At 41.9% G+C, this 23,221-nt stretch overlaps 1 protein-coding gene and 1 long non-coding RNA gene across 5 annotated transcripts in view; both read left to right on the top strand.

The window, feature by feature from the left end:
• The window catches only part of LOC119531657, a 48,197-nt gene extending 38,330 nt beyond the window's left edge, over nucleotides 1-9,867 (top strand). The window contains exons 4-5 of one of the 2 annotated variants that reach the window (XR_005216370.1): nucleotides 8,430-9,173; nucleotides 9,687-9,867. This is a non-coding gene — a long non-coding RNA (uncharacterized LOC119531657). The remainder of the gene's footprint in view (nucleotides 1-8,429; nucleotides 9,174-9,686) is intronic. The other variant, XR_005216371.1, reaches the window with a different exon arrangement.
• A 1,763-nt stretch (nucleotides 9,868-11,630) lies between these two features.
• Nucleotides 11,631-19,689, top strand: ZNF774 (zinc finger protein 774). 3 transcript variants are annotated; one of them, XM_037833139.1, is made up of 4 exons: nucleotides 11,631-11,772; nucleotides 13,506-13,628; nucleotides 15,560-15,666; nucleotides 16,750-19,689. In XM_037833139.1, exons 2-4 carry the CDS (start codon nucleotides 13,525-13,527, stop codon nucleotides 17,973-17,975), a joined length of 1,437 nt encoding a protein of 478 aa, XP_037689067.1. In that variant the 5' UTR covers nucleotides 11,631-11,772; nucleotides 13,506-13,524; the 3' UTR covers nucleotides 17,976-19,689. The 3 variants fall into 3 exon arrangements, with proteins under 3 accessions (XP_037689067.1, XP_037689070.1, XP_037689069.1); XM_037833141.1 differs by lacking the exons at nucleotides 11,631-11,772; nucleotides 13,506-13,628 and adding exons at nucleotides 13,903-13,915; nucleotides 14,579-14,626; XM_037833142.1 differs by lacking the exons at nucleotides 11,631-11,772; nucleotides 13,506-13,628 and adding an exon at nucleotides 13,900-13,915.
• Nucleotides 19,690-23,221: the final 3,532 nt, after the last annotated feature.

Below are 23,221 nucleotides of genomic sequence, written 5' to 3'. Positions count from 1 at the left end.
ATTTTTTTTAAAGCAAAGCTTATGCTATGTTAGAAAAATACTAAAGCAGAGAAGAGGAATGCAGAGTGCCAGAGATGTTAATTGTGAAAGGCCTTGTTGATAAGGTGATGAGTGAGAAAAGACCCTGATATTGAGGGAAGAGCTTTCCAGGCAGAAAAGTGCAAGGGCCCTGAGGCGGGACTGCCTGGCCTATCTGAGGGTGCTAAGCTAATCATGGTGGCCTATTTTCCTTGCCAGTGACTGGCTTAATGGGTAAACAGTCACTCAGTTTGAATCTAAGAGAAAGGTGATCTGCTTGGGGGCTTCTGAGAATGGTTTCGGTACTCTGAAGATTGAGACACAAAAGCTATGATCTTGTTCTAAGGACTTCCCATCACCAAGGTGAAACCTGAGACTGCTACAGTCTTACTATAGAAAGAGGAGAGCCATCCTGAGACAGCAGAGCAGAAAGATGGAAGGAGCCTGGGTCTTTGTTGACATCAGTAAGCCGCTGATGGTGCCAAACCTGGAGCTTCTGTGAGACAGTGCAAGATCATGTCACCCTGGGTAACTTGGTGTACATGGCTCAATGAATGTTAGGCAAAATGCAATGTATATCATGTCACGAAATTGTATGAGAACCCAACCATTATATTTTTTCATAAAACCTTATGAAATGGTGACCGATGATGTGAAAAGAGATACAATTTTGTTAGTAATCCAAAAATGTATATTAAAACAGGATATCATTACATGACAGTCATATTGGCAGAAATATAATGTGCTAATACCTGGTTTGATGAAGATGCATCTAAACAGGCACTTTCATAAACTGTTTGGTAGAAGTATAAATTGAAGGAGCCTTTTGGGACTGTGATTTAACAGTAACTTTCAATATTTTTGATGGGCATACCCTTGATTCAGGTTTGTACTTCTAGGTATCTATTGTAGAGAAAAATGTTTGCATATAGAGATGTAGATACACTGGATATAATATAAAAAATCTTGGAAATAACCTAAATATTGATCAAACATGGAGTAGTTAAATAAATTATGGTGGATCCTTATTGTTTAAAAAGATATGATAGATCAGTAAGTATTTGCAAAGAAGGATGCCTGAGATATGCTTTTAAGCACAAAAGAATCAGAGAACAATACATACAGAGGTCAAAAAAGCAAATTCTTACAGGGGCCTGTCAGGCAACATAAAAATGGTGGGATGGCCAGAGGAAGACACCTGGGAATGGCGAGGGCTGGAGATGAGGAGCGCTTCTGCCACATGCCAGTTCAAGCCAACTGTTTCCAGGCAGAAGTGGTCCCCCAGCGATGCCTTATCTTCCAATTCTTCAAGAGACCAAGAAATTCTGATTTTCTTGGAGTATCCAAACTTAAAATGTTTGGATATTCGTTTTCTGGGGCTCCTGTAACAAATTACCACAAACTGCGTGGCTTCAAACCCACGGGAAGTTCTTTTCTCACTGTTCTGGAGGCCAGAAATCTACTGTCAATGTGTTGGAAGGAATTGCTCTGGAATTGCTGCGGGAGGATGTTTCCTTGCCTTTTTCAGCTTTGGGTAGCCCCAGGCATTCCCCAGCCTGCCTTGTCTTCACATGCCGCCTCCTCTGCTTGTCTGTGAGTCTGGGCCGAATTTACCCACTTTTGGTAAGGACACCAATCATATTGGATTACATCTGAAAAGGCCCTGTTTCCAAGTAAGGTCACATTCACAAGTACCAAGGGTTAGGACTTGAACATATCTTTTTGGGGGACATAATTTAACTCAGAAGAACAAGTAAAAAAATATATTGTTTAGGTCAAATAAAATTCATGGGTTGCATGTGGCTTACAAGCTGCCAGATGGTGGCTCCCAGTGTGTGCTGTTCCATTTATGAGTCAAGTACACATATGAATAGAAATGCACAAAAAAGGCCTGAAAGGTCACACATTCTTCAGACCACTAAGAGTGATTACCTCTAGGTGGAGGAGAAAGAAAGGGATGGTTTAAGGCAGGTGGTAGGTCTTCATCTTTCCTGTAATTTTGAAACTTTGAGCCTGAAAATGGGGTTCTATATTGCTAAAGTCCTTTAAAAAGCAGAAAAGAGCCCTATGAATCGAAAGACCGAAGAGTATTCGTCCCACAGCCCCTCGATTGGGCCTTATTAGTGTTCTCTGCCTTGGATTGCAAACCCTCAGGAAGCAAAGATTATATTTCTAACTTGCTTTTTCTAATAGCTTTGTTTTAGTTATTTAGGGAATGTTGGTTTTCAAGGAACAGAAAGAGACCCACTCAAAATAGCTGCAGACCGAAAGGGGGTTTGGTGGGAAGATATAGGGCGATCTCACAGCATCCAGGGGCGGGAATGAGGCCAGGCCCACAGGGGACTAGGACGGAAGGCTGGAAGCCACATGGTCCCAGAACCGCCCACTCCCTGTCCTCTCCTCTCCACTGTTCTTCTCTGCTACCTGATGCATTCTTCTGCTCGGCAGGCCTGCTTCCTTAGCTAGCTACACATAGCCCCAGTGGGAACTCAGCCCTGGTTAACATGACCCCACAGGTCCTGCATCCTCAGGTAGGAGTCTCCCAAGTCCCAGGCCCAGTTTCCTGAGAATGAGAACCTGATTGCAGCCTGGATTAAATGTCCCCTCCTGTCCACACACCTGTCAAGAGAAAAGTGGGATCAGGCCCAGGCACCCACTCCAGCAGGGAGGGCATTTCTCAGGGATGGCAAGGCTGGCCTGGGGAGGTGCCTGAAAAGTGTCCACGGGCACATCCACAAGTTCCATGTTTATAGGAGCTTGTAAATGGTGGATCTGATAGAACATGTTTGTTCACAGGGAGAGGTGGGGAGCGGTGGGGGAGGGGTGCAGAGCAAAGTGACTAAGAGCTGGGATTTTGGAAGGATGACCAACCACCCTGGTATGTGCAGGCCTGAGGGAGTTTCCAGGATGCAGGACTTCCAGTTTTAAAAACAGGAGAGTCCAGGCAAACCAGGTGAGTTGGTCCTCCTATATTTTCCTATATTTTGGAGTCATATCTGGTCTTAAATCCTGGCTCAGCTGCTCTTCCTGTGTGACCCTAGACAAGTCACTTTACCTCATCACACCTCAGGTTACTCCTCTGAAATGAGAATAATAATCATTCTCACCTCACAGGGAGAGATAAGCACTTAGTGAGCCCTCAATAAATGTTAGGTAATTAAGTAATAAGATACATGGTTTAAAAATGCAAATAAAAGACCTATAGTCCCTCAAGTTCCCTTCCCCAGAAGCAACCACTCATCAGTTTCTTTGTATATCCTTTCAGAGATAGTCTATGAATATAGGAATATGTCTAAAGAGCTTGTTAGAAATTCAGAATCTCAGGCCCCATTATAGACCTGCTGGATCAGAATATGCATATAAAATGCAAGCTCCCCATCAATTGATGGATGGATAAAGAAAATATGGTATAACAATATGTCTTAGTTTGCCAGAGCTATTTTCACAAATACCACACAAAAGATTAGCTTAAACAACAGGAATTTTTTGGCTCATGGTTTAAAGATAGGAGAATTCCAAAATCTAGATATCATTAAGGCTTTCTTTCTACCTGTGATCTGTAGCATCTGGTGCTGGCTGCAGGCAGTCCTTGGAGTTCCTTATCTTTCCCATCACATGACAATGTCCTCTCCTTTCTCCTCTGGGTTTTGGCTGACTTCCTGATTCTGTCTCTTTATAAGGCCTCCAGTAATCTGGTCTAAGACCCATTCTGGTTCCATTACCACACTGTAACTAAAAGTAACATCTGCACAATGTGTTCACATCCACAGGAATGTGGATTAAGATTAAGAACATGTCTAAATTGGGTACATAATTCAAGCTACTCACCACGCAACAGAATATTATTCAGTCATGAAAAGGGATGAAGTACTGTTACATGCTACAACATGAATGAAGTTTGAAAACATTCTGCCAAGTAAAAGAAGCCTGACACAAAAGGCCACGTGTTGCACAATTCCATTCATATGAAACATCCAGAATAGACAAATCCATAGAGACAGAAAGTAGCTGAGTGTTTTCTAGGAAGTTGGGGAAATGGGGAACAGCTGCTAACAGGTATGGGTTTCTTTTTGGGGTGATGGAAATGTCCTCGAATTAGATCGTGGGTATGGTTGCCAACATTGTGAATATACTAAAAACCACTGACTTGAACATTTTAAAATGGTGAATTTTATCCCAATTTTTTAATAACTAAACAGCTTTTGTACATTGTCTGCAATCTTTAACAAATAATATACTGGTTTTCTTTGTTCACACAGGGTAGGGGGAAAATGTTGCTTAAATCATTAATTCAAAAGAAATGCTGTCTGATATTTATTGCTCCCTGAGTAGTTCTTAAACATCTTGTGGATTTATTTTGGATCATCCACCTAAGTGTAATGTGAAAGGTATGGTGTAAATGTAGTGCTGTCACTCTGTCACTAAAAAGTAAAAATGATGAAAAAATAAAAGATGTTTAGAATTTTTTTTTTTTAAGCAAGCTTTCCATGTGATTCGTGTGCCTATTAAAATTTGAGAAGCACTCTTGAGTGTCCGTCCACTTGACTACAAGACCTCAGTCCCTGCCCATCTTCACTCGGAAAATTCTTCCCTTTTCTTGTGGGAATCCCGCGATGTGGCACTATCGCACTACACGTTAAATGTGTCCCGCGTCCTTGCCTGTGACCTCTTCCTCCCTCTCCTTATGGCTGCCTCTGCGCCAGCACCCTCCATAAGAGCCCTGCTCCACCAGGAAGCGCCAACTTTTGCGGATGGACCCATGTGGTATGGAAAGAGTAGCCCTTACCCCAGCTCTGGACGGCGCAGTGTCAGCGGGGCCCTGGAGAGTACCGCTGGTGCCCCCCGTTCCACTCAGCCTCTGCTGAACACTGTTCTCCCTGTATCTCAGGCTGTGTCATGGGCCGGGAGAAGACACCTACCAGACACAATGCAAGTCCTCTCTTCTCCCCAGCAACCTCTGCACCAAAAATCTCTCTCCTCCTCTGAACAAAAAAGGAAAAAACACCAGATGTTGTAACATTATGGATTAGCGGAAGAAAGGAAGGAGTCTTCTCCTCTCTCCAGGGATATCTGAACTCTAGCTTCTGCTTAGCCAGATTTTCTGTTATACACACAAACAACACACACACACACACACACACACACACACACACACACACACACACTCAAGAAAGTTATCTACCAAAGCATTAACAGTGGTTATTACTGGATGGTAGGTTTTCTCTATTCACTTTTATTTATCTGTATTTTCTAATTTTTTCAAAAATTAGATAAATAAAAATGCTGTTGGAGGGTGTGAGAAACTCCCCATGGTGATGGCTGCAGCAAGCATTTTTTTTTCTTTTTTTAATGCAATTTTATTGAGATATATTCACACACCATAGAAACCATCTGAAGTGTACAATCACACGGTCACAGTATCACACACACTTGTGCATATATCCCCGCAAATTTGGAACATTTTCATTATTCCAGAACAGAAATAAGAACAAAAAAGAAAACCCTAATCCTCCCACACTCCTTATCCCCCCCTATTATTGACCCATAGTATTGGTGTGGTACATTTATTACTGTTGATGAAAGAATATTAAAATATTAATGTTTACTATAGTCCATAGTTGCAACAAGCATTTTAAAGGAGAATTTCTGTTTTGCAAAAATTACCAAGTGAGGGTCACAAAGTCCTCCTCATACAGTTCAGAGTACACAGAAAAGTCTTTTATAAGGAATGTTGGGTTACCAGAGAAAGGAAATGAAGTTGGTTTCCAGATCTTGGCAGGAGGTGGTAGGGGGCCTACTAGAAATCCACTCCAGCCTCCCAGGAATGAGGACATGCTGGGCCCCTATCTTCTGTAAAGTGGGGGTTTCTTTAGAAAACAACCACTCATTATGATATCAACTGGTGATAATCCTGTCCTGATCTTTTTTTTTTCACTAAACCTGGGCATTAAATGCTTTGTTTTGAATCTCATCTGAGAAGGCTTTGAATCTCATTCAAAGAAGGCTTTGAATCCTGGAAGTGATTCAGCTTAAAAAGATTTAAAATAATTTTGCTATCTTTGATTATTAGCAAGGATGATGATTGCTCTTTTTGCTTCCTGAGTTGTATGCCCTTTTATATGAATTATCTTAACTCTTTACAAAGAGTAAATTTAAATTTTAACTGGGTAATTCTAAAGAATAACATTAGAAAATTAATGTGTTCACTGAGGAAGATTTAAAAATACAGATGAGAAAAGAGTATCCCTATATTTATGTATATGTATTGTACGTGTGTGTGTATGCACATGCATGGATTTTTTTTTTTTAACAAAAATGATGCATTAGGGAGGACTTTTTAAATTGCCAGTGCTTGAACTTCATCGCTCAAATTAGTTCAGGCAAGAAAGGGACATTTGTTGACTCACAAAACAAACTTAAGGAAAAGTCAAGGTTATTTCTGGCCTCAGGCATAAATGGAACCAAGGACTCAGATGTTTTCAGGACACTCTCCCAGCCTCTCCTCTCTCCTTCCTTCTCTCTGCCTTGGTCTGGTTCACTCAGACTTCGGTTCAGCTGGCTGGGAACATGGCTGCTAAAGACCTGTGGCCTCATGTCTTCCCAGCTTCACCTCCAGAGAGGAAGAGGTCTTTCTCCTTTGGTTCCGGATTGAAAACTCCTATGGAAGGTGACAGATGAGACTTAGTTTGAGTCACATGCACACTCCCTGAAAATTCTTCATGCAGAAAGTGGCGAGATTCTGACTGGCTCATTTTATTTTAGGGGAGGGTAAAGTGCCCTCCTCTAAGCCAAACCGTGTGTCAGAGAGGGAAAATCATGTAAGAGGATGGCAGCTCCCGTCTGAACACTGCGTGCTGTTTCGTAAAGGAAGTTCAGGTGCTGTTTGCTATAAAGGGGTAGTGTACTGGTAGACAAAAGACAAATATCTGCCACATATAAATGAGTTCATATTTTACATAACTGCTTTGCCTTGCACTTTTCTACATTTTTCATTTTTCTGTGTTCTACAGCATGATTTCAATGATAACATTTAATGGCAGCACAATAGTCTATTCTGGAATGCAGCCATGATGCCTGGAAGTACCCGTTAGAACAAGAGCCACACACTAAGGCTGGCAGAGCAGGAAGACGGGACACTTTCTATATTGCTTACCTCCAGTCTTCTTTTTTTGTCTTTTTAAAAATTTTATTTTTTTGTGGTAACATATAATTTGTCATTATAGCCATTTTAAATGCACAGTTCAGTGGCATTAATTACATTGACAATGTTGTGCAAACATCGCCACCATCCATTACCAAAACTTTTTCATCACCCCAGACAGAAACTCTGTAACCACTAAGCAAGAACTCCTTATTTCTCCCCTTTCCCCCCAGTCCCTTGTAATCGCTAATTTGCTTTCTGTCTCTACGAATATCATACGAGTGGAATCATACAACATGTGACCTTTTGTTTTTGGTTTATTTCACTTAACATAATGTTTTCAAGGTTCATCCATGTTGTAACATATATCAGAACTTCATTCCTTTTTATGGCTGAATAATTTTCCATTGTATGGATATTCCACCTGTGGTGGTTTGAAGCTGTACGTACTATAGAAAAACATGTTCTTAAATTCAATTCATTCCTGTGGGTGTGAACCCATTGTAAGTAATATCTTTTGATGAGGTTAAGTAAGCTAATAAATTCTCATTGCTTTAGCCAACCCATTTCATGGTTTTGCTTGAGCAGCCTGGGTAACAAAAACACTATCTTTTGTTTATCCATTCATCTGTTTATGGACACTCAGGTTGTTTCCACCCTTTGGCTATTGTAAATAATGCTGCTATGAGCACTGATGTACAAGTGTTTGAGTCCCAGTTTCCAATTCTTTGGGGTATATACTTAGGAGTGGAATTATTGGGCCATATGGTAATTCTATGTTTAACTTTTTGAGGAACCACTAAATTGTTTTCCACAGTGACTGCATCATTTTACATTCCTGACAGCAATGTACAAGGGTCAGACTTCTTGAGAAAAATAGTCCCTGATTTGGCTAAACCATGGAAATCAGGTTTCCCTTGCATATAGCCAAGTACAATTCCTTTCATGTACACTTCCCAGAAGTCTTCCACTATTAAAGGAAAGCCAGGAGGATTATCATCCATGGGAAGAGGTGGTGGTGGAGTGATGATAGGAACCCCAGAGAAACTGAAGGGGAGGCTGAAAGCAAAGGAACATGTAACCTACTTCTTTGAAATGTTGAAGGAAACTGACCCATAGAGCGTCCCTGAGTCAGAATAAGGTGGATGCAACAGAGTAGAAATAGCAGCCATAGTTCATTTGAGCAGAAAGAGGGTCAGTGTTGTGAAAATGGAATGGTTAATAACTATGCCAATCATCTTGGTTTGCTTAAGTTTCTGCTTTTTTCAAGGGAACTATGGAGAAAGAGGCTAACTGAGTTAACATACCAATGATCCTTTGTGGTGACAACAGAGACTTCTGCTCCCGTGAGAAAAACAAGTCAAAGCTGGCTACAGAGAGTCTGCTGACATTCACCAGATCGCCCAGATTTTGTGCGAACATCTTGTTCCTGGGGCTTGCTGATTAACCGATCATTTGTCCAAAGACATTCCTCCCCAAATGACTCATGTCTATCCCTCTCTCCTCCTTTCCCCTGAGTGGCCACATAAGCATTCTCCAAACTGCAACTGTGAGCAGGCCTCCATTCAGAGACTGCTCTACATGCATGTTGCTTTTGCTCAATAAAACTCTTTCCTTGCCTTGGCAGCAAATCCCCTGGTTATTTCTTTTGTCGACAGAGTGAATACCCAAGACTTCTTTGGTCCTATGTGACATGAAGAAACCCAAAAGTCCCTAAATGCTTCCAGTGAGGGCAATAGGAGTAGGTGAAGTTGAGAGGCAGAAGGTCTCCAAGGCGTCGCCATGTGGCTGTGTGACTTTTAAGAACCCTGTGGCCAAGCTGCAGAGGAGACAGCTTAAGCAGGCATCAGAGAGAACACCAGGCCTGAATGGGTCAGCAAAGGATGTGATGAACAGAAGTCAATGCAGAAACTTGGTGAAGTGAGCTGAAACTCAAGCAGAATAAGCAAGAGTCAGTGGAGAAGATCAGTTGGTGGACCAAAGCCATTTCCCCAGTCCATCTCCTTGCACCTAGGTAACATCTTGGGAAGGAGGATGTGGAGGGGAGTCCATTGAATTTTAAATTGACCAATGTTTACCCAATATTAGACTGTTTGAAACCTAGAGGAGACTTATTTTTAACTGGTAAACTGGAGAACTGCCTACTAATGAGAATCTCCTAAGGAATCTTAATTCAATTATAGAGAAAAATTTTTAATTGTACACCTGAGTCACAGTGTATAAATTTTGTCTATCCCTTTGACACCCCATATATAGAGATCTTTACTGTTTCCGTAAACAGGAGAAGTTTGAAAGAGTGCATTGCAAGGAAAATATCCTAAAATCCTCTTGAGACTACACTCTCTGTGATAGCTGGCTTCCAAGAGAGCCTGCAGTAATTTCTCCCTCTTGGTATTAATACCCTTGTGTAGTCCCCCTCCCCACTAGGGTTGGTCTGTGTGACCAATTGCACATGGCAAGTGATGGTATATCACTTCCAAGATTAGGTTACAAAAGATATTGACACTTCTGCTTCTTTCTCTCTTAGATCACTGATTTTGGGAGAAACCAGCTGTCATGTTGTGAGGAGAGGCCCACAGGCTGAGAGGCTGAGGAAACAGCCATGTGAGTGAGCTTGGAAGCAGATTTTCCAGCTGCAGCCAAGCCTTCAGATAACTGCTGCCCCAGCCAACATCTAGACCTCATGAGTGCCCCTCAGTCAGAGTCACTCAGCTAAGCTGTTCAAGATTCCTGACCCACGGAATCTGTAAGATAATAAATGTTGTTTCAAATCACTAAGTTTGGGGATAATTTGTTACACAGCAGCAGTTAACTAACATATCCCCTCTCTTCAAAATTTCAGTTAGAACACCAACTAAAAAATTTTGTCTTTTCATTTTCCATGAAGTCCCCTCACAGTTTCCTTCCTATCGTCTACTTCCTCCGTCTCCCTGCTATACCCTTAAGTATCCAATATCCAACTACCAACACACAATAGTCCTTTCTCCAAGAAGCCACTGGAGTGCATGGTCTTGCTTTCTCTTAAGGACTGCTCCTGTCATGACACCAAAGTTCCCTCTGCTCCTTCTCCCTACACACCTGTCTGTGATGAATAAAATAGAGAGAACAAGGCAGGAGGGGCAGAAGGAACTGAAACTGGAGAGAAAAACAGGGCATGGCCATGTTTTTTGTTTTGTGCAAGGTGAAGTGACAGGAGAGCAGAAACTGAGGAAAAGGTGTCAGAAGCCATGACATAGAGAAAAGATACACAGGGTGGTCAGAAAGATGAATCCATTGGCACTGGGTGGGTGGGGAGGGGAGATGAGTGTAGAGCCCAGAATCTCACTGATGGCAGAATCCCAGAAAGGCTACTGAGGAGCCTGGAGAGATGCCTTCGATTCTCCAGGTCTTAAACTATGTTCCAGTCATGTAAGGCCCGGGAATCCTTAGGTTTCCTGGGTGTCCCCTGTTGTCCCTGGCTGCCCATGATGTGCCCACTTCCTCCTTTCAATCTAACTAAAATGTATCTGCTGACCCAAACCAGGCATTTGTTTACAGTGGACGGAATTCCTCAAAATGATATCTTGCAGATGACTATAATTATGTATCAAAGTAATTGAGATCCCACTGACTATATGAAAAAAAAAAAGAAGACAAGAGCAAACATTGCTTGGTATTTTAGTATTTCTTTTATAGCTTATCTTCCCTGTTCGGTGTGAGCTTCATGAAAGTGGGGACCGGGTGTGATTCCTGTGGGTAACTACGGTGCCCAGAATGATCTCCCAAAATGAACTCCGGCCCACACACCAGACCCAGGAACCTCCCCAGTTTGGACCCCAATTCCACAACTTCCAGAATACTTGACGCCCTCGCCTGCCTCCTCTGGCTTTTGACAGCCGCATTAACCAACGGAAAGAGGATATCCCCGGGGGAAAAGGGATATGGAAGGAAGCAGATTGTCCGTTTACTACTATAGGCTTCTGCTTGGGGTTTCTTGTGTCCAGTCTGAGTTCTTCTGGAGCCAGCTGTGGGGAGACGCAGTCTGGGTTCTGGCCACCCCCAGTAGGATGTGGATCCGCAGCAAGGTCAGAGCGATGAGCTGCTTAGCTCCCGGGGGGGGGGTGGGGGGGGCGGGGTGCCAGAGCGCGGGAGACGCCGCGGTTGGTCCAAGACTGCTCTGCTGAAGTTGGGGAAAGCCAGGGAGGTTTGTAACTGCAGATCCCACTTTGGACCTTCTTCAGTTCCGGAAACGCGGTTCCAGAGATCCGGGTGGCTCGAGGATTGTGTTTAGCACTTGCCACCGCTCAGAAATGGGTAACCCGGGACTCCGAGTCCTTTGAGGCGATCTGGCCCAGGACTTCATTTCCCAGAAGGCTCCGCGGTGATCGACAGCTCGATCAGCCTATGGTCCGGGAAAACTTACTGTCATGGAAACTGAGAAGCCAATGGCAAAAGAATGGGGGCGGTGTTTTCCGGAAGCTGGTTGCGGAGCCGTGAGTCCCACCTGTGTCTCCACAGCCCTGTCACGAATCCGAGTGAAATTCTGGGAGGGACCGTCTAGGCATTGCCGGCCGGCTGCGGCTCGGCGACGGCGGACTCACTTCCTGCTCCATCCCGGGCTGGGCCCTGGGACGGTGAGTGCTCCGGGGAGGGAGACGGCGGTGTCCGCACTGCTGAGGGGCGTTGAGGGGGCTCGCCCGCCGCCGCGACGTTGTCCCTGAGGGTTCCCCCGCTCGCGTGTCGGAGCCCCGGGTCTTGCTCAGGCGTGAAGAAGGCTAGTTGAGGTTTTCCACACCGTTGTCGGGATAACTTATCCTCTCAATCAATTTCCCTGCTCCTCCGTCGTGGTACCGGGGTTTCGGGCTCATCCTTTGTGACCCGCTGACGGCTGCGCCCTGACAAGGGCCTGCAACACGGCGAGGAAGGAGAACGGGTGTCTGCCCCACCCGTGCGGTCATGTTCCTATTAATAAACCCAGTGAACAAACTGGTGCTTCTCACAGTGGCACTTAGTCACAGCACCTCCGCGCTTGCAGGGCCTTTGGGGTCACTTGTACCGGGGGCAGGAGACTTGGATGGGAATCAGGGTTTCTATAACCGTAGCTAAGAATTCTCACCCTCACTACTGTCTCCTGCAACTGGGCCCAGCAGCTGTGTTTGTAATTACTGAAGAACTAAATTTTACACTCAAAATTCTTATTACAGTTTTCACTTCCTAGTGACATTATTTTTGTTAAGGTTTTAAAACAGATGGAATGTATTCCTGTGGTCCTTAGGTCTTTAGCAACTCGGTACTTTGTAAATCACCAATAGAAATGTCTGTAAATGCTTAACTGTTACCAGGAAGAGTGTGTGTGTATGTGTGTGTGTGTGTGTGTGTGTGTGTTCTAATAGTACCCAGGTTCTTTGATGAGACTAAATATGTGAAAGTCAAATCTCTCTGTCCTATGGGGTCTATTCTCCATTGAAATCAAACCTGAATTGTGATTATTCCCGTTTCTATTGGGAACTTTAAGGGAAAAGAAAAAACACGTTGTATTTCTTTGTGATTCCTAATGCCTTGCTATATATTAATTACTGATTAAATTACTGATTCATCCAATAATTAACTCTGACCATCCCCTCAAAGTATTTTTTCATTGTATGAATTCTGTTGTATTGATGTATTAATAATGATTTGTTCTGCCCCCAAGAGTTGTTTTGTGCTTATCTCCATTGACTTTTACTTATTTTTACAACTTATCCGTCTCTTCTGTTTTCTTAAAATTGTACCTTTCAAAGTCTCATTTCTGACTCCATTAAACCTTGAAATAGGCACCCAGGACAGTTCCCTTTGGGGTTCCATGAAGTCTGTCCCTTGAGTTGATACCAAATCATTGGACTACAAGCCAAGAAAAGTCAGCTCTTCTCATAACTAATACCAATATAATTAAGTCCACAAATTTCCTTGCTTGCTGAGAAAAATGTAGAGAGAAGCCCAAGCTTTCCAGAAATCGACTTATACCTGCACACTCTCCTTTATTTTGTCTATGATGTGCAATTCTTTCCTCAAAAAGTTAATGTGTCCCAAAGACTGAAGGTTCTGTAGATATGTGTGTGTGTGTGTGTGTGTGTGTGTGTGTGTGTGTGTGTCGGGGGGAGGAGGGCAGTCCTCTCTTGGTGGTGGGAAAGTTGGCCAAGGGGATTATATAAAAACAGAATAATAAAAGCAACCATCCTATGGTTGATGTCATTTACCTCAGAACTGATCTAATCAGGGGAGGTTTTGCTTGGTGATACTTGTAGTCATGGCTGCTGTCTTTTAGTTTTCAGATCACAGTAAGACTACCTAGGGAGCTGCTGATGCTTATTGAGGTCTCTTACTTTAGGAACTGATGACCCTAGGTGATGTGGCTGGGTACTTCAGGGCAGAGTGGGTTACCTGGATCCTGCTTAGAGAATCCTCTTCAGGGATGCCACACAGCACGGTTAGAAGAATGGGCTCTCAAAGGGTAAGGATGCTACTTTCCTTTAGATTTAAGACTTAGGTTTGAGAGGGCCCAGGTCTGAGTGGTCTTGGGATATTCATCTTGCAGAGCTCCAAATCTCTGAGATTGTTATCTCCTTGGCACTAAGAATAGCTTCCATTTTTATGGCACTTTATGATTTACAGATGTCTTTTACATTTATTATCTTGTTAATATTTTACCATAACTTGTTAATATTTTACCATGTGTATTATCATCCCCTTTTTCCCCAGCCAAGGACACTAAGCCTCAGAGAAGTTTAAGTGGCAGAGGTGAGAGTCAAACCCGGGTCTTTGTGGAAAAGGCAGACCTCTCCTCATGGTGTTGTTTTCTCCTCTCACTTAAAAAAACACTTCTAGTCCTCCTTCTAAAATACCACGGCTCCCCCTTCCCCTGTTTTACTTCATGTATCTATTACACAAGTAATATATACTCGTTGAAGAAAAAGGTAAGCAAAATGAACACATAAGTCATTCCTAAGCCATCAATGAAGAGTTACTATCCTTCCAGCCTTTTTTCTATAAATATATATTTTTTAATGAAAAGAAAAAATAAATTGGGATCATATTGTATACCCAATTGTATATCCTACTTTCTTACATAATACATCATGAACATATTTCTACAACAATAAATATCTTTCTGTACATCACTTAAAATAGCCACTTAGTGTTTTGTTGCATGGAATACACTAGTAATATTAGATTGAACTATACATGTGACCATTTTGGAGACCATTTTTGATCTGTAAAACGGCAACTTCATATAATTCAATCAAAGATAATTATTCCTTTGTTATGGGACATTTAAGTCATTTCCAAATTTTCGCCAGTGTTGTAATGAGCATCTCTAAGCTGTCTTTTTTCTTTTTTTATCTTGTTTATTGAAGTATTATTAGCTAATAATTAGTCCTTTGCATTTTATCATTTCCTTAGAATTCCCAGAAGTATAATTGCTGGGCCAAAGAATACATTCCTTTTAAGGTATTTGATATGTTTGCCAAATGCCTTCCAAAGAACAGAATCAATTTATTTATTCCCACAAGTATAATATGAAAGCATACATTTTCCTGCATTCTACCTATCACAATGGGTATTAGAGTTTAAGAATCCAGGTGAAATAATGATAGCTAACAATTTTGAGGACTAAATGTTTAACAACAGCCTAAATGTTCATGACAGCTCTATGAGGTGGGTCTTATTATATCCCTATTTTAATATCTCTATTTTATAGATGAAAACACTGAGGCACAGAGAGTTTAAGACATTTTTAAGAATCTGGATTAGAATCCAAACCCAGGCAGTATGACTCTTGGGCTTGCACTCTTTACCTCTACACCTTATTGTCTAGGTGTATCATTGCTTTAATTTGAAATTTTTTTGGTTATTGGTGAGGCTAAAGATTTTTCATATATTTATAGGCTGCTTGTATTTTTTCTTTTCTGAATTGACTATTCATGTCCTTTGTTCATTTTTTTTTTTTTTTTTTTTCTTACAAGTGTTTGTCTTTTTTTTATGGCTGTATTGACTGCTACTTCTCTGGGAAAATTTTTAAACCCAACATTATAGTTAACTTCCTAGATTCTTTCTAAGGGTAAGTTCATGACGACTTTGTGCCTGATACAATTATCTCTTCAAATGGGTTTGGCCTTGTATCTTCAGAGATGAGTGATTTCTCTCACCCAAGTCTGATGTTTTTTTTTTTTTTAATGGGAGAAAGGGTTTTTTTTCCTTAGCTTCTTGGGGAGTTCACCCTATTTTATCATTTCACCATGGTTTCCCTTTAATGAAACCAAACGCCTGTTAGAGTTTCCCTGGGTGTTCCCCCTCTACTTGGGGAAGGAGAAGGGACTGGATTTTGGTAAGGCCTCATGTGATTGGCTCAGATTAATACTCTAAACCCTCCTTCCTGTGTAGGATTTCTAGGCCAAGTGTAATCTCCCAGCTGGAGCAGAAAGAAGGACCCTGGGTCCCAACACTCCAACATTTCAATGAGAGGAAAATCCTAAGGGAAAGTCACACAGGTGAGATGTGAGTGTGACCTGAAGGGAGGAAACTGAGCATTTTAGACCTTGATTAAATGAAGGATTTGAAAAGCTGCACCAGACTTCTGTTTTTACTAATAGAAGCTGACATTTGACTTCTTAGGCAGTCAGTAACTAACCAATTAAAATTAAGTCTCCATTTTAAGTAAGTATTTCACTTTTGTCTAGATTACAACATCTTTGAAAGGAGTTGCCTAATTTGACAATATATGGTATATTCTTGAAGGATATCAAGAGTCATCTGGCGATCTTAAAGTCAAAAGGGTTTGATTCTGTTTGGGGTAATGGGGAAGTTCTGGTAATAGATCATGGTAAGGGTACTGCAACATTGTGGATGTAATTAATCCACTAGATGGTATGCTTGGGAGTGGTAGAGATGGGATTATGTTGTATACATGTTCCTGCAGTTAAAAAAAAGAGCAACTAAACAGACATTGATACTTAAATGCAACACATGATCCTGGACAGGATAATAATGGAGGAGAAGAGACTCAAAAGGATGTTGTTGGGACAGATGAAAAAATTGGAGTAAAGATTATGAGCTATATATATATCAATGTTAAATGTCTTGAATTTGATAACTGTACTTAAGATAGTTACATAAATGAATATCCTTGTTCTTAGTAAGTGTACATGAAAGTAGTAAGTGTTCAAGGAGCACATGATCTATATAACCTATTCTCAAATGTTCAGAAAATTGATAAATAGATATTTCATGGGTAGATAGATGGATAGATGGAATGATATGGCAAATGTGGCAAAATGTTAAAATTGGTGGATCTGGGTATTTAGGTGGACGGGGTATATGTTGGAGTTCTCTGTATGGCGTTTGTGTTATTCATGCAACCGTCCTGTAATTTTGAAATTATTTCAAATTATAAAGTTTAAAGAAAAAAAAGTTTGAGAATTAATTTTCTGTAAGCTTAATAAATTTTAGTAAACATTTATACACAAAAGTGTAGTCTGCTGCTGAAACAGTTATTTTTATCTTTCTTACTGCTTCCTGATGTTCTTTCCTGATAACTGATACTTTATTCTCTATTACTTCTGTTAATTTCTCAGACTTTGAAAATCAGGTGGCAAAACTCAATCAGGACATTTCTGAAACAGCAAAACAATGTGGAACACCATCAGAAAGGGCCAATAAAAATATTTCTCATACTCCTAGTTGGGAAAGAAACTGGAAGAGGGACCTTAAATTAGAAGGGCAACATGGAACTCTTCCAGGAGAAGGCCAGCAGGAGACGGATTTAAACAAGCTCCTTGATGGATATGTAGGAAAGAAGCCCATGTGTGCAGAATGTGGGAAAAGCTTTAACCAGAGTTCCTATCTCATAAGACACCTAAGAACCCATACTGGTGAGAGGCCCTATAAATGCATTGAGTGTGGGAAAGGCTTCAAACAGAGTTCAGACCTTGTTACCCATCGCAGAACACACACAGGAGAGAAACCCTACAAATGCAATGGGTGTGAAAAAAAATTCAGTGACAGCTCGACACTTATCAAACATCAAAGAACCCACACAGGTGAGAGACCCTATGAGTGCCCAGAGTGTGGGAAGACCTTCAGACGAAAGCCACACCTCATAATGCACCAAAGAACCCACACAGGAGAGAAGCCCTACACGTGCCTCGAATGCCATAAAAGCTTTAGTAGGAGCTCAAATTTCATCACCCATCAGAGGACCCATACAGGAGTGAAGCCTTACAGATGTAATGACTGTGGGGAGAGTTTTAGCCAAAGCTCAGATTTGATTAAGCACCAACGAACTCATACAGGAGAACGGCCCTTTAAATGCCCAGAGTGTGGGAAGAGCTTTAGGGATAGTTCTCATTTTGTGGCTCATATGGGTACTCACTCAGGAGAAAGACCGTTCAGTTGTCCTGACTGTAACAAACGTTTCAGTCAGAACTCACATCTGGTCACACACCAGAGAACACACACAGGTGAGCGACCTTTTAAGTGTGATAACTGTGGGAAAGGATTCACCGACAGCTCTGCCCTCATTAAGCACCAACGGATCCACACAGGAGAAAGACCCTATAAATGTAGCGAGTGTGGGAAGAGCTTCAATCAGAGCTCCCACTTCATTACCCATCAACGAATCCACTTAGGAGACAGACCTTATCAATGTCCTGAGTGTGGCAAAACCTTTAATCAGCGTTCCCATTTTCTCACACACCAGAGGACACATACAGGAGAAAAACCTTTTCACTGTAGTAAATGTGACAAGAGCTTCCGTCAGAAAGCACATCTTTTATGCCATCAGAACACCCATTTGATTTAGGAAGTAGCTTTTAGCGGTTCTGCTGCTCCCTTCCAAATTTCCATTGCTACTATCTTTAAATACTTCAAGCAAAGAAAACCTGAACCTGGGTATCAGTAGTTCAAGTTGAGCCCTGATCTATTCTCTCTTTTTTCCATATTATAATGGAGAGGATAAACCTGTAGAGTCCATATAATTTTCCAAACACAGAAGGCATTCCTTAGTGTTTTTGACTGGCTCTTAGGGATTGATGTCTGATTATTTAAAAAGTAGTGAGATAAATCTGGCCTAGAGATCACACATAAACCACCTAGTATGTGCCTGGTACAAAGTTGGTGCTCAATAAATGGTCACATGATCTCTATCAGTGATCATTATTTGAGATCTTATATAAAGCCCTTAATACATTGCCTGGTTCTTAAAAGGCACTCAGTACATGGTTGGTTGCTTTCATCAACGTTATTACTCAATAAGGAATTTATTAGTATGGGCCTTCAAGCCCAGAACATGGAAGAAATTAGATTGGAACTAAAAAGTTTGGGTGTTATCACCTAGATTTAAGAAAGCAGAAAACCTCCCAATCCAATGCTATTCAGGCATTAGTCACCAGATGTCTAATTGTGACAAGGCAGAATTATCGTAGAAGATGTTTGCAGTCTTGCAACAGAGAAGCTGAAAGAATTTCAGAATCCGTGAAGCCACGTATGAGGTACTCCCTGTGGAGGTTTGCTGTCATCTGAGGCATATGCAGTTTTTGCTGAATTCTAAGAAAATATCCTATGATAAATAAGCTAGAGAGACCTGAAAGAAGCCTGTAAAATTGTGGAAGTGAAATTGCTGAAAATGTTAAATGATTTTACAGGGATCCTTCCTGGCATTTAGCTGAAAGAGGCAATTCTTGTTTTCTAATTTGAGGGGTAATTGGCCCTTAGTTTTAGGGTCATTAATTTTATGCACTAGTATATTCCTATATTTAATTGAAATAAATTGAGGGAAGGCAGGGTGTTGGAAAGAATACTTACTTCGTTGAGAAGGTAAAGTTTTTGAGTCCTGGCCCTGGGACTTAATTTGGCCAGATTTTTACCTTCTCTCACTGCCAGGTTATACCTACCTTACCTACCTCACAAGGTTGTTGTGGGGATCTAATACATGCACACATAAGCACTTTGTTGTTAAACTATAAAATGTAATATCTCTAAAGTTTAATGAAATGTACAGTATTGTTAATGTCTTTTTTACAAGGAGTGTTGACTATTATTTCTCAAAGTGTCCCATTTTCTCTCATACTGAGGGACTCCTTTTTTTTACAGATAGAAAAACTAAGGCCTGAAAATGCTAAATGATTCATTAGGGGTGACATAGTTAACAAGAGAGCCATTATTTGGCTGCAGGTCTCTAGATTCCGGTCTGTAGACCTCCTCTTCAACAACATGGAACAGACCAGCTTTGGGATTTGTTAGAGTTCATCTGAGACTACAGGATTGGAGGATTTATGTTATTTCCATTAAACCAGTCTGAATTTGAAATGATGAGATTCAGCCTGAGTTCTGGGGAACTTTACCAGAACTCCTGTGCTGGGGGTCCTTGATCCTCATGGTGTGAGGGTAGAGGGGTAAAGGAAGGGGGAAAATGTTAAGGAAGGAATGGAGTGGTTATCACTCTTTAGAGAGAAAATTGTTTGATGTGAAGTTTTTTTCTTTCAAGCCATACTGTATCAATATAGGCTTGGAACACAGCCTTGGAACACAGAATGGACCATTCTCTTCCGTTCCGTTATATGGATCACCATTGGAGTGCTGTAACTCATGGGGGATAGAACTGCTAATACCTTAACTCCTTCTTCGGGAGGGTAATTGTTCTGGTTTGGTAATGCTGCTGTTATGCAAAACACCAGAAATGGATTGGCTTTTATAAAGGGGGTTTATTGGTTACAAATTTACAGTCTGAAGGCCATGAAAATGTCCAAATTAAGGCAGCAACATGACCATACCTTCACTGAAGGAAGGCCAATGGCATCCGGAAACCCTCTGTTAGCAGGGAAGGCTGGTGTCTGCTGATCCCAGGTTGTGTTCCAGCTCCTCTCTCAGCTCCTGTGCATTCTTCAAAATGTTGCTCTTGGGGCATTTTGTCCCCTCTTAACTTCTCCAGAACAAACTCTAGGCTAGTGTCTGGAAAGCGTCAGCAAAAGTCTGCTTTCAGTGGCCATCTCAAAGTGTCTCTCTCAGCTGCTCTGCTCTGAGGCCCTTCTGTTTGTGAGCTCTTTTATAGGACTCCAGTGATTAAATCAAGACCCAGGCTGATTGGGTGGGGCCACACCTCCACGGACACAATCCAGCATCAAAGGTATTACCCACAGTTGGGTGGGTCACATCTCATGGAAACAACCCAATCTAAAGATTCCAACCTAATCAACACTAATACTTCTGCCCCCACAAAATTGCATCAAAGAACATGGTGTTTTGGGGGACAGAATACGTCCAAACTGGCACATTCTACCCTCTGGACCCCAAAATGAACATAATGTTTCCATATACAAAATATATTCATCCCATCACAATATCACAACAACTTAAATCAGTTTGGTAACAATAGGTAGGTACAAGATCCCATCAAAATCAGTTACTGGCATGGTCTGTCCTAAGGCAAATTTTTCCTTTATCTGTGGACCTGTGAAACAGAACAAGTTATCTGCTGCCAATATACAAAGGAGGGACAGTCATAGGATAAACATTCCCATTGCCACAGGGAGAAATGGAAAGGAAAACAGGGTTCACAGGACCATAACAATTCCTAAAACCCGAGGGCAAACTCCATTAGATTTCAAAGTCTGAGAGTCATTTATAGAAGGACATTTTATCCTTGGGGCTTCAGAGCACAGCAGTCCCACACTTTCCAAGAGCTTACACTGCAGCCCTTTCTCTCCAAATGCTGGGGTGAGTACTCCAACATATCCAGGCATTGGGGAGACCACCTTCTTCTCAGCCCCACCCTCCTCAAGCATTGGGGCACCACCTGGACTCTGCCTCTCAAGGGCAAAGGCTCTCCCCTCTCCAAACAGTGGGATGGTGGCCAGGATCTCCCCAATCCCTGGGGAATGTGCTCCACCTTCTCTGAGGCCTGGGGTGGCAGCACTCTTCCCAAGCATTGAGGCCGAAGGCCCGCCCTCTGTCTCCAGGGCACGCTTACCCTTTCCATGTGCATGGGTTGCTGTGCTCTCCTTGCCCAAGATTTCTTGACTCCAGACCTCAATTTCCAAGGTTCTGTCTTTGAAAAAAATTTTCTTTCAATTTGTCTCTTCTCCATCCCCTCCAATCCAGACCGGCAGTGGTTCTGTCTATACAGATCTTGCAAAAATTTTGTAGGCACGGCATGTAGTTTACAGGGTCAAAACCGTCAGACAAGAAGACTTTCCACATATCCTTTCTGGATAGCTCCATCTCCAGTCTTGGCTTGTACTGAAATGGCTGGCTGTTTCCATGTTTGGTTAAACCCTCACATAGGGCTCTATCCTCTGGGGACTCACTTTCTGGAAGCCCAGAATTTTCCAAACTATCAGTTTCTGGTTTCTTTGTACCCAAAGGTTCAATTCTCAGCCTATCTTTGTCCTGTCACATTTTACTATAAGCTGCAAGGAGAAGCCAGGCTATAACCTCCATATGTAGTCTGGAGATCTCCTCAGCTAAGTATCCCAGCTCATCATTTTCAAATTCTGCCTTCCATCTGACACCAGTACACAAATTCTCTGCCACTTAAAAACAAGGATTGCCTTTCTTCCGGTTTGCAATGACACATTCAACATGTCTGTTCAAGGCCTCATCAGAGCTATCTAAGATCCATATTTCTAGCAACAGTCTCTGAAACATTCTAAGCCATTTCTATCAAGCTCCTCATGATTCTTCCAGAATCTTCCCCTTATCCATTCAAAAAGCCATTCCAACATGTTTGGTATTTGCAAACTCAGCAGCAGCAGCACCCCATTCTCGGTACCAAAATCTGTTCCCATTTGCTAATGCTGCCATTATGCAAAATACCAGAAATGGATTGGCTTTTATAAAGGGGGTTTATTGGTTACAAAGTTATAGAGTCCTAAGGCCATAAAAGTATCCAAATCAAGGCATCAACAAGAGTATACCTTCATTGAAGGAGGGCCAGTGGCATCCAGAAACCCTTTGTTAGTTGGGAAGGCACATGGCTAGCATCTGCTGATCCCAGGTTGTGTTCCAGCTCCTCTCTCAACTCCTGTGCATTCTTCAAAATGTTGCTCTTGGGGCATTTTGTCCTCTCTTAACTTCTCCAGAGCAAACTCTAGGCTAGTATCTGGAAAGACTCAGCAAAAGTCTGCTTTCAACAGCTGTCTCCAAAATGTCTCTCTCAGCTGCTCTGCTCTGAGGTCCTTCTGTTTGTGAGTTCTTTTATAGGACTCCAGTGGTTAAATCAAGACCCAGGCTGAATGGCTGGGGCCACACCTCCATGGACACAATCCAATATCAAAGGTTATTACCCACAGTTGGGTGGGTCACATCTCCATGGAAACAACCCAATCTAAAGATTCCAATCTAATCAACACTAATACTTGTGCCCCCACAAAATTGCATCAAAGAACATTGTGTTTTGGGGGACACAATACATTCAAACTGGTATAGTAATGTTAAGAGAAATTTAGGCAAGATATAATATATGGAAATTTATTTGAGCAGTTTACAATTCATGAATTGAGTGGCATCCAAACCACATGTGGAAAGGAGCAAGGGTGAGGGGATGGAAAGGGGGCGTTTATTTAGGGCAAATGCAGAAGCAAGTGAGGAAATGTTCTGATTGGCTGATGTTAAGTTTCCTTTTACATAGGAGAGTCTTACAAACAGGGGAGCAGATATATGTTGATTAGCTGTCTCTATTGGACTGAAACTGGTTTATCACCAGATGTAGCATATGTGCAGTCCTGTAGGGTGCCTTCCGTTGTTCCATTTTCTTGGAATGCCCCTGCCAGTCAATTGTTTTTGTCTTCTGGAAAACCCATTCTTGGAAAGGGGTCCCTCCTGGCAATGCCCCATGCAGGTGGCCATTTTATTTTAGTTGACAGTAATCGGGTAATTGACTAGAAAAAAAATGAGGTTAATCCAATGTAGGGGTTCTTAAAATGTGGGCCCAGATTAATAATAGCAGCATCACCTGAAAACTTGTTAGAGATACAAATTCTCAGTCTCTACCCCAGACTTACTGAAGTAGAAACTCTGGAGACAGGGCCTAGTAACATATGTTTTAATAAG

Source organism: Choloepus didactylus, chromosome 4, assembly GCF_015220235.1.
Source record: "Choloepus didactylus isolate mChoDid1 chromosome 4, mChoDid1.pri, whole genome shotgun sequence".
NCBI classification, from domain to species: domain Eukaryota; kingdom Metazoa; phylum Chordata; class Mammalia; order Pilosa; family Megalonychidae; genus Choloepus; species Choloepus didactylus.
This window is presented reverse-complemented; position numbering and strand designations above follow the sequence as displayed.

Coding starts and splice junctions, on each gene's coding strand:
- ZNF774 (XM_037833139.1), top strand. CDS start 13,525: ATGTGGCTGGGTACTTCAGGGCAGAGTGGGTTACCTGGATCCTGCTTA. Junction 13,629..15,559: donor GAAGAATGGGCTCTCAAAGG/GTAAGGATGCTA, acceptor CTTCCTGTGTAG/GATTTCTAGGCCAAGTGTAA. Junction 15,667..16,749: donor CCTAAGGGAAAGTCACACAG/GTGAGATGTGAG, acceptor TTAATTTCTCAG/ACTTTGAAAATCAGGTGGCA.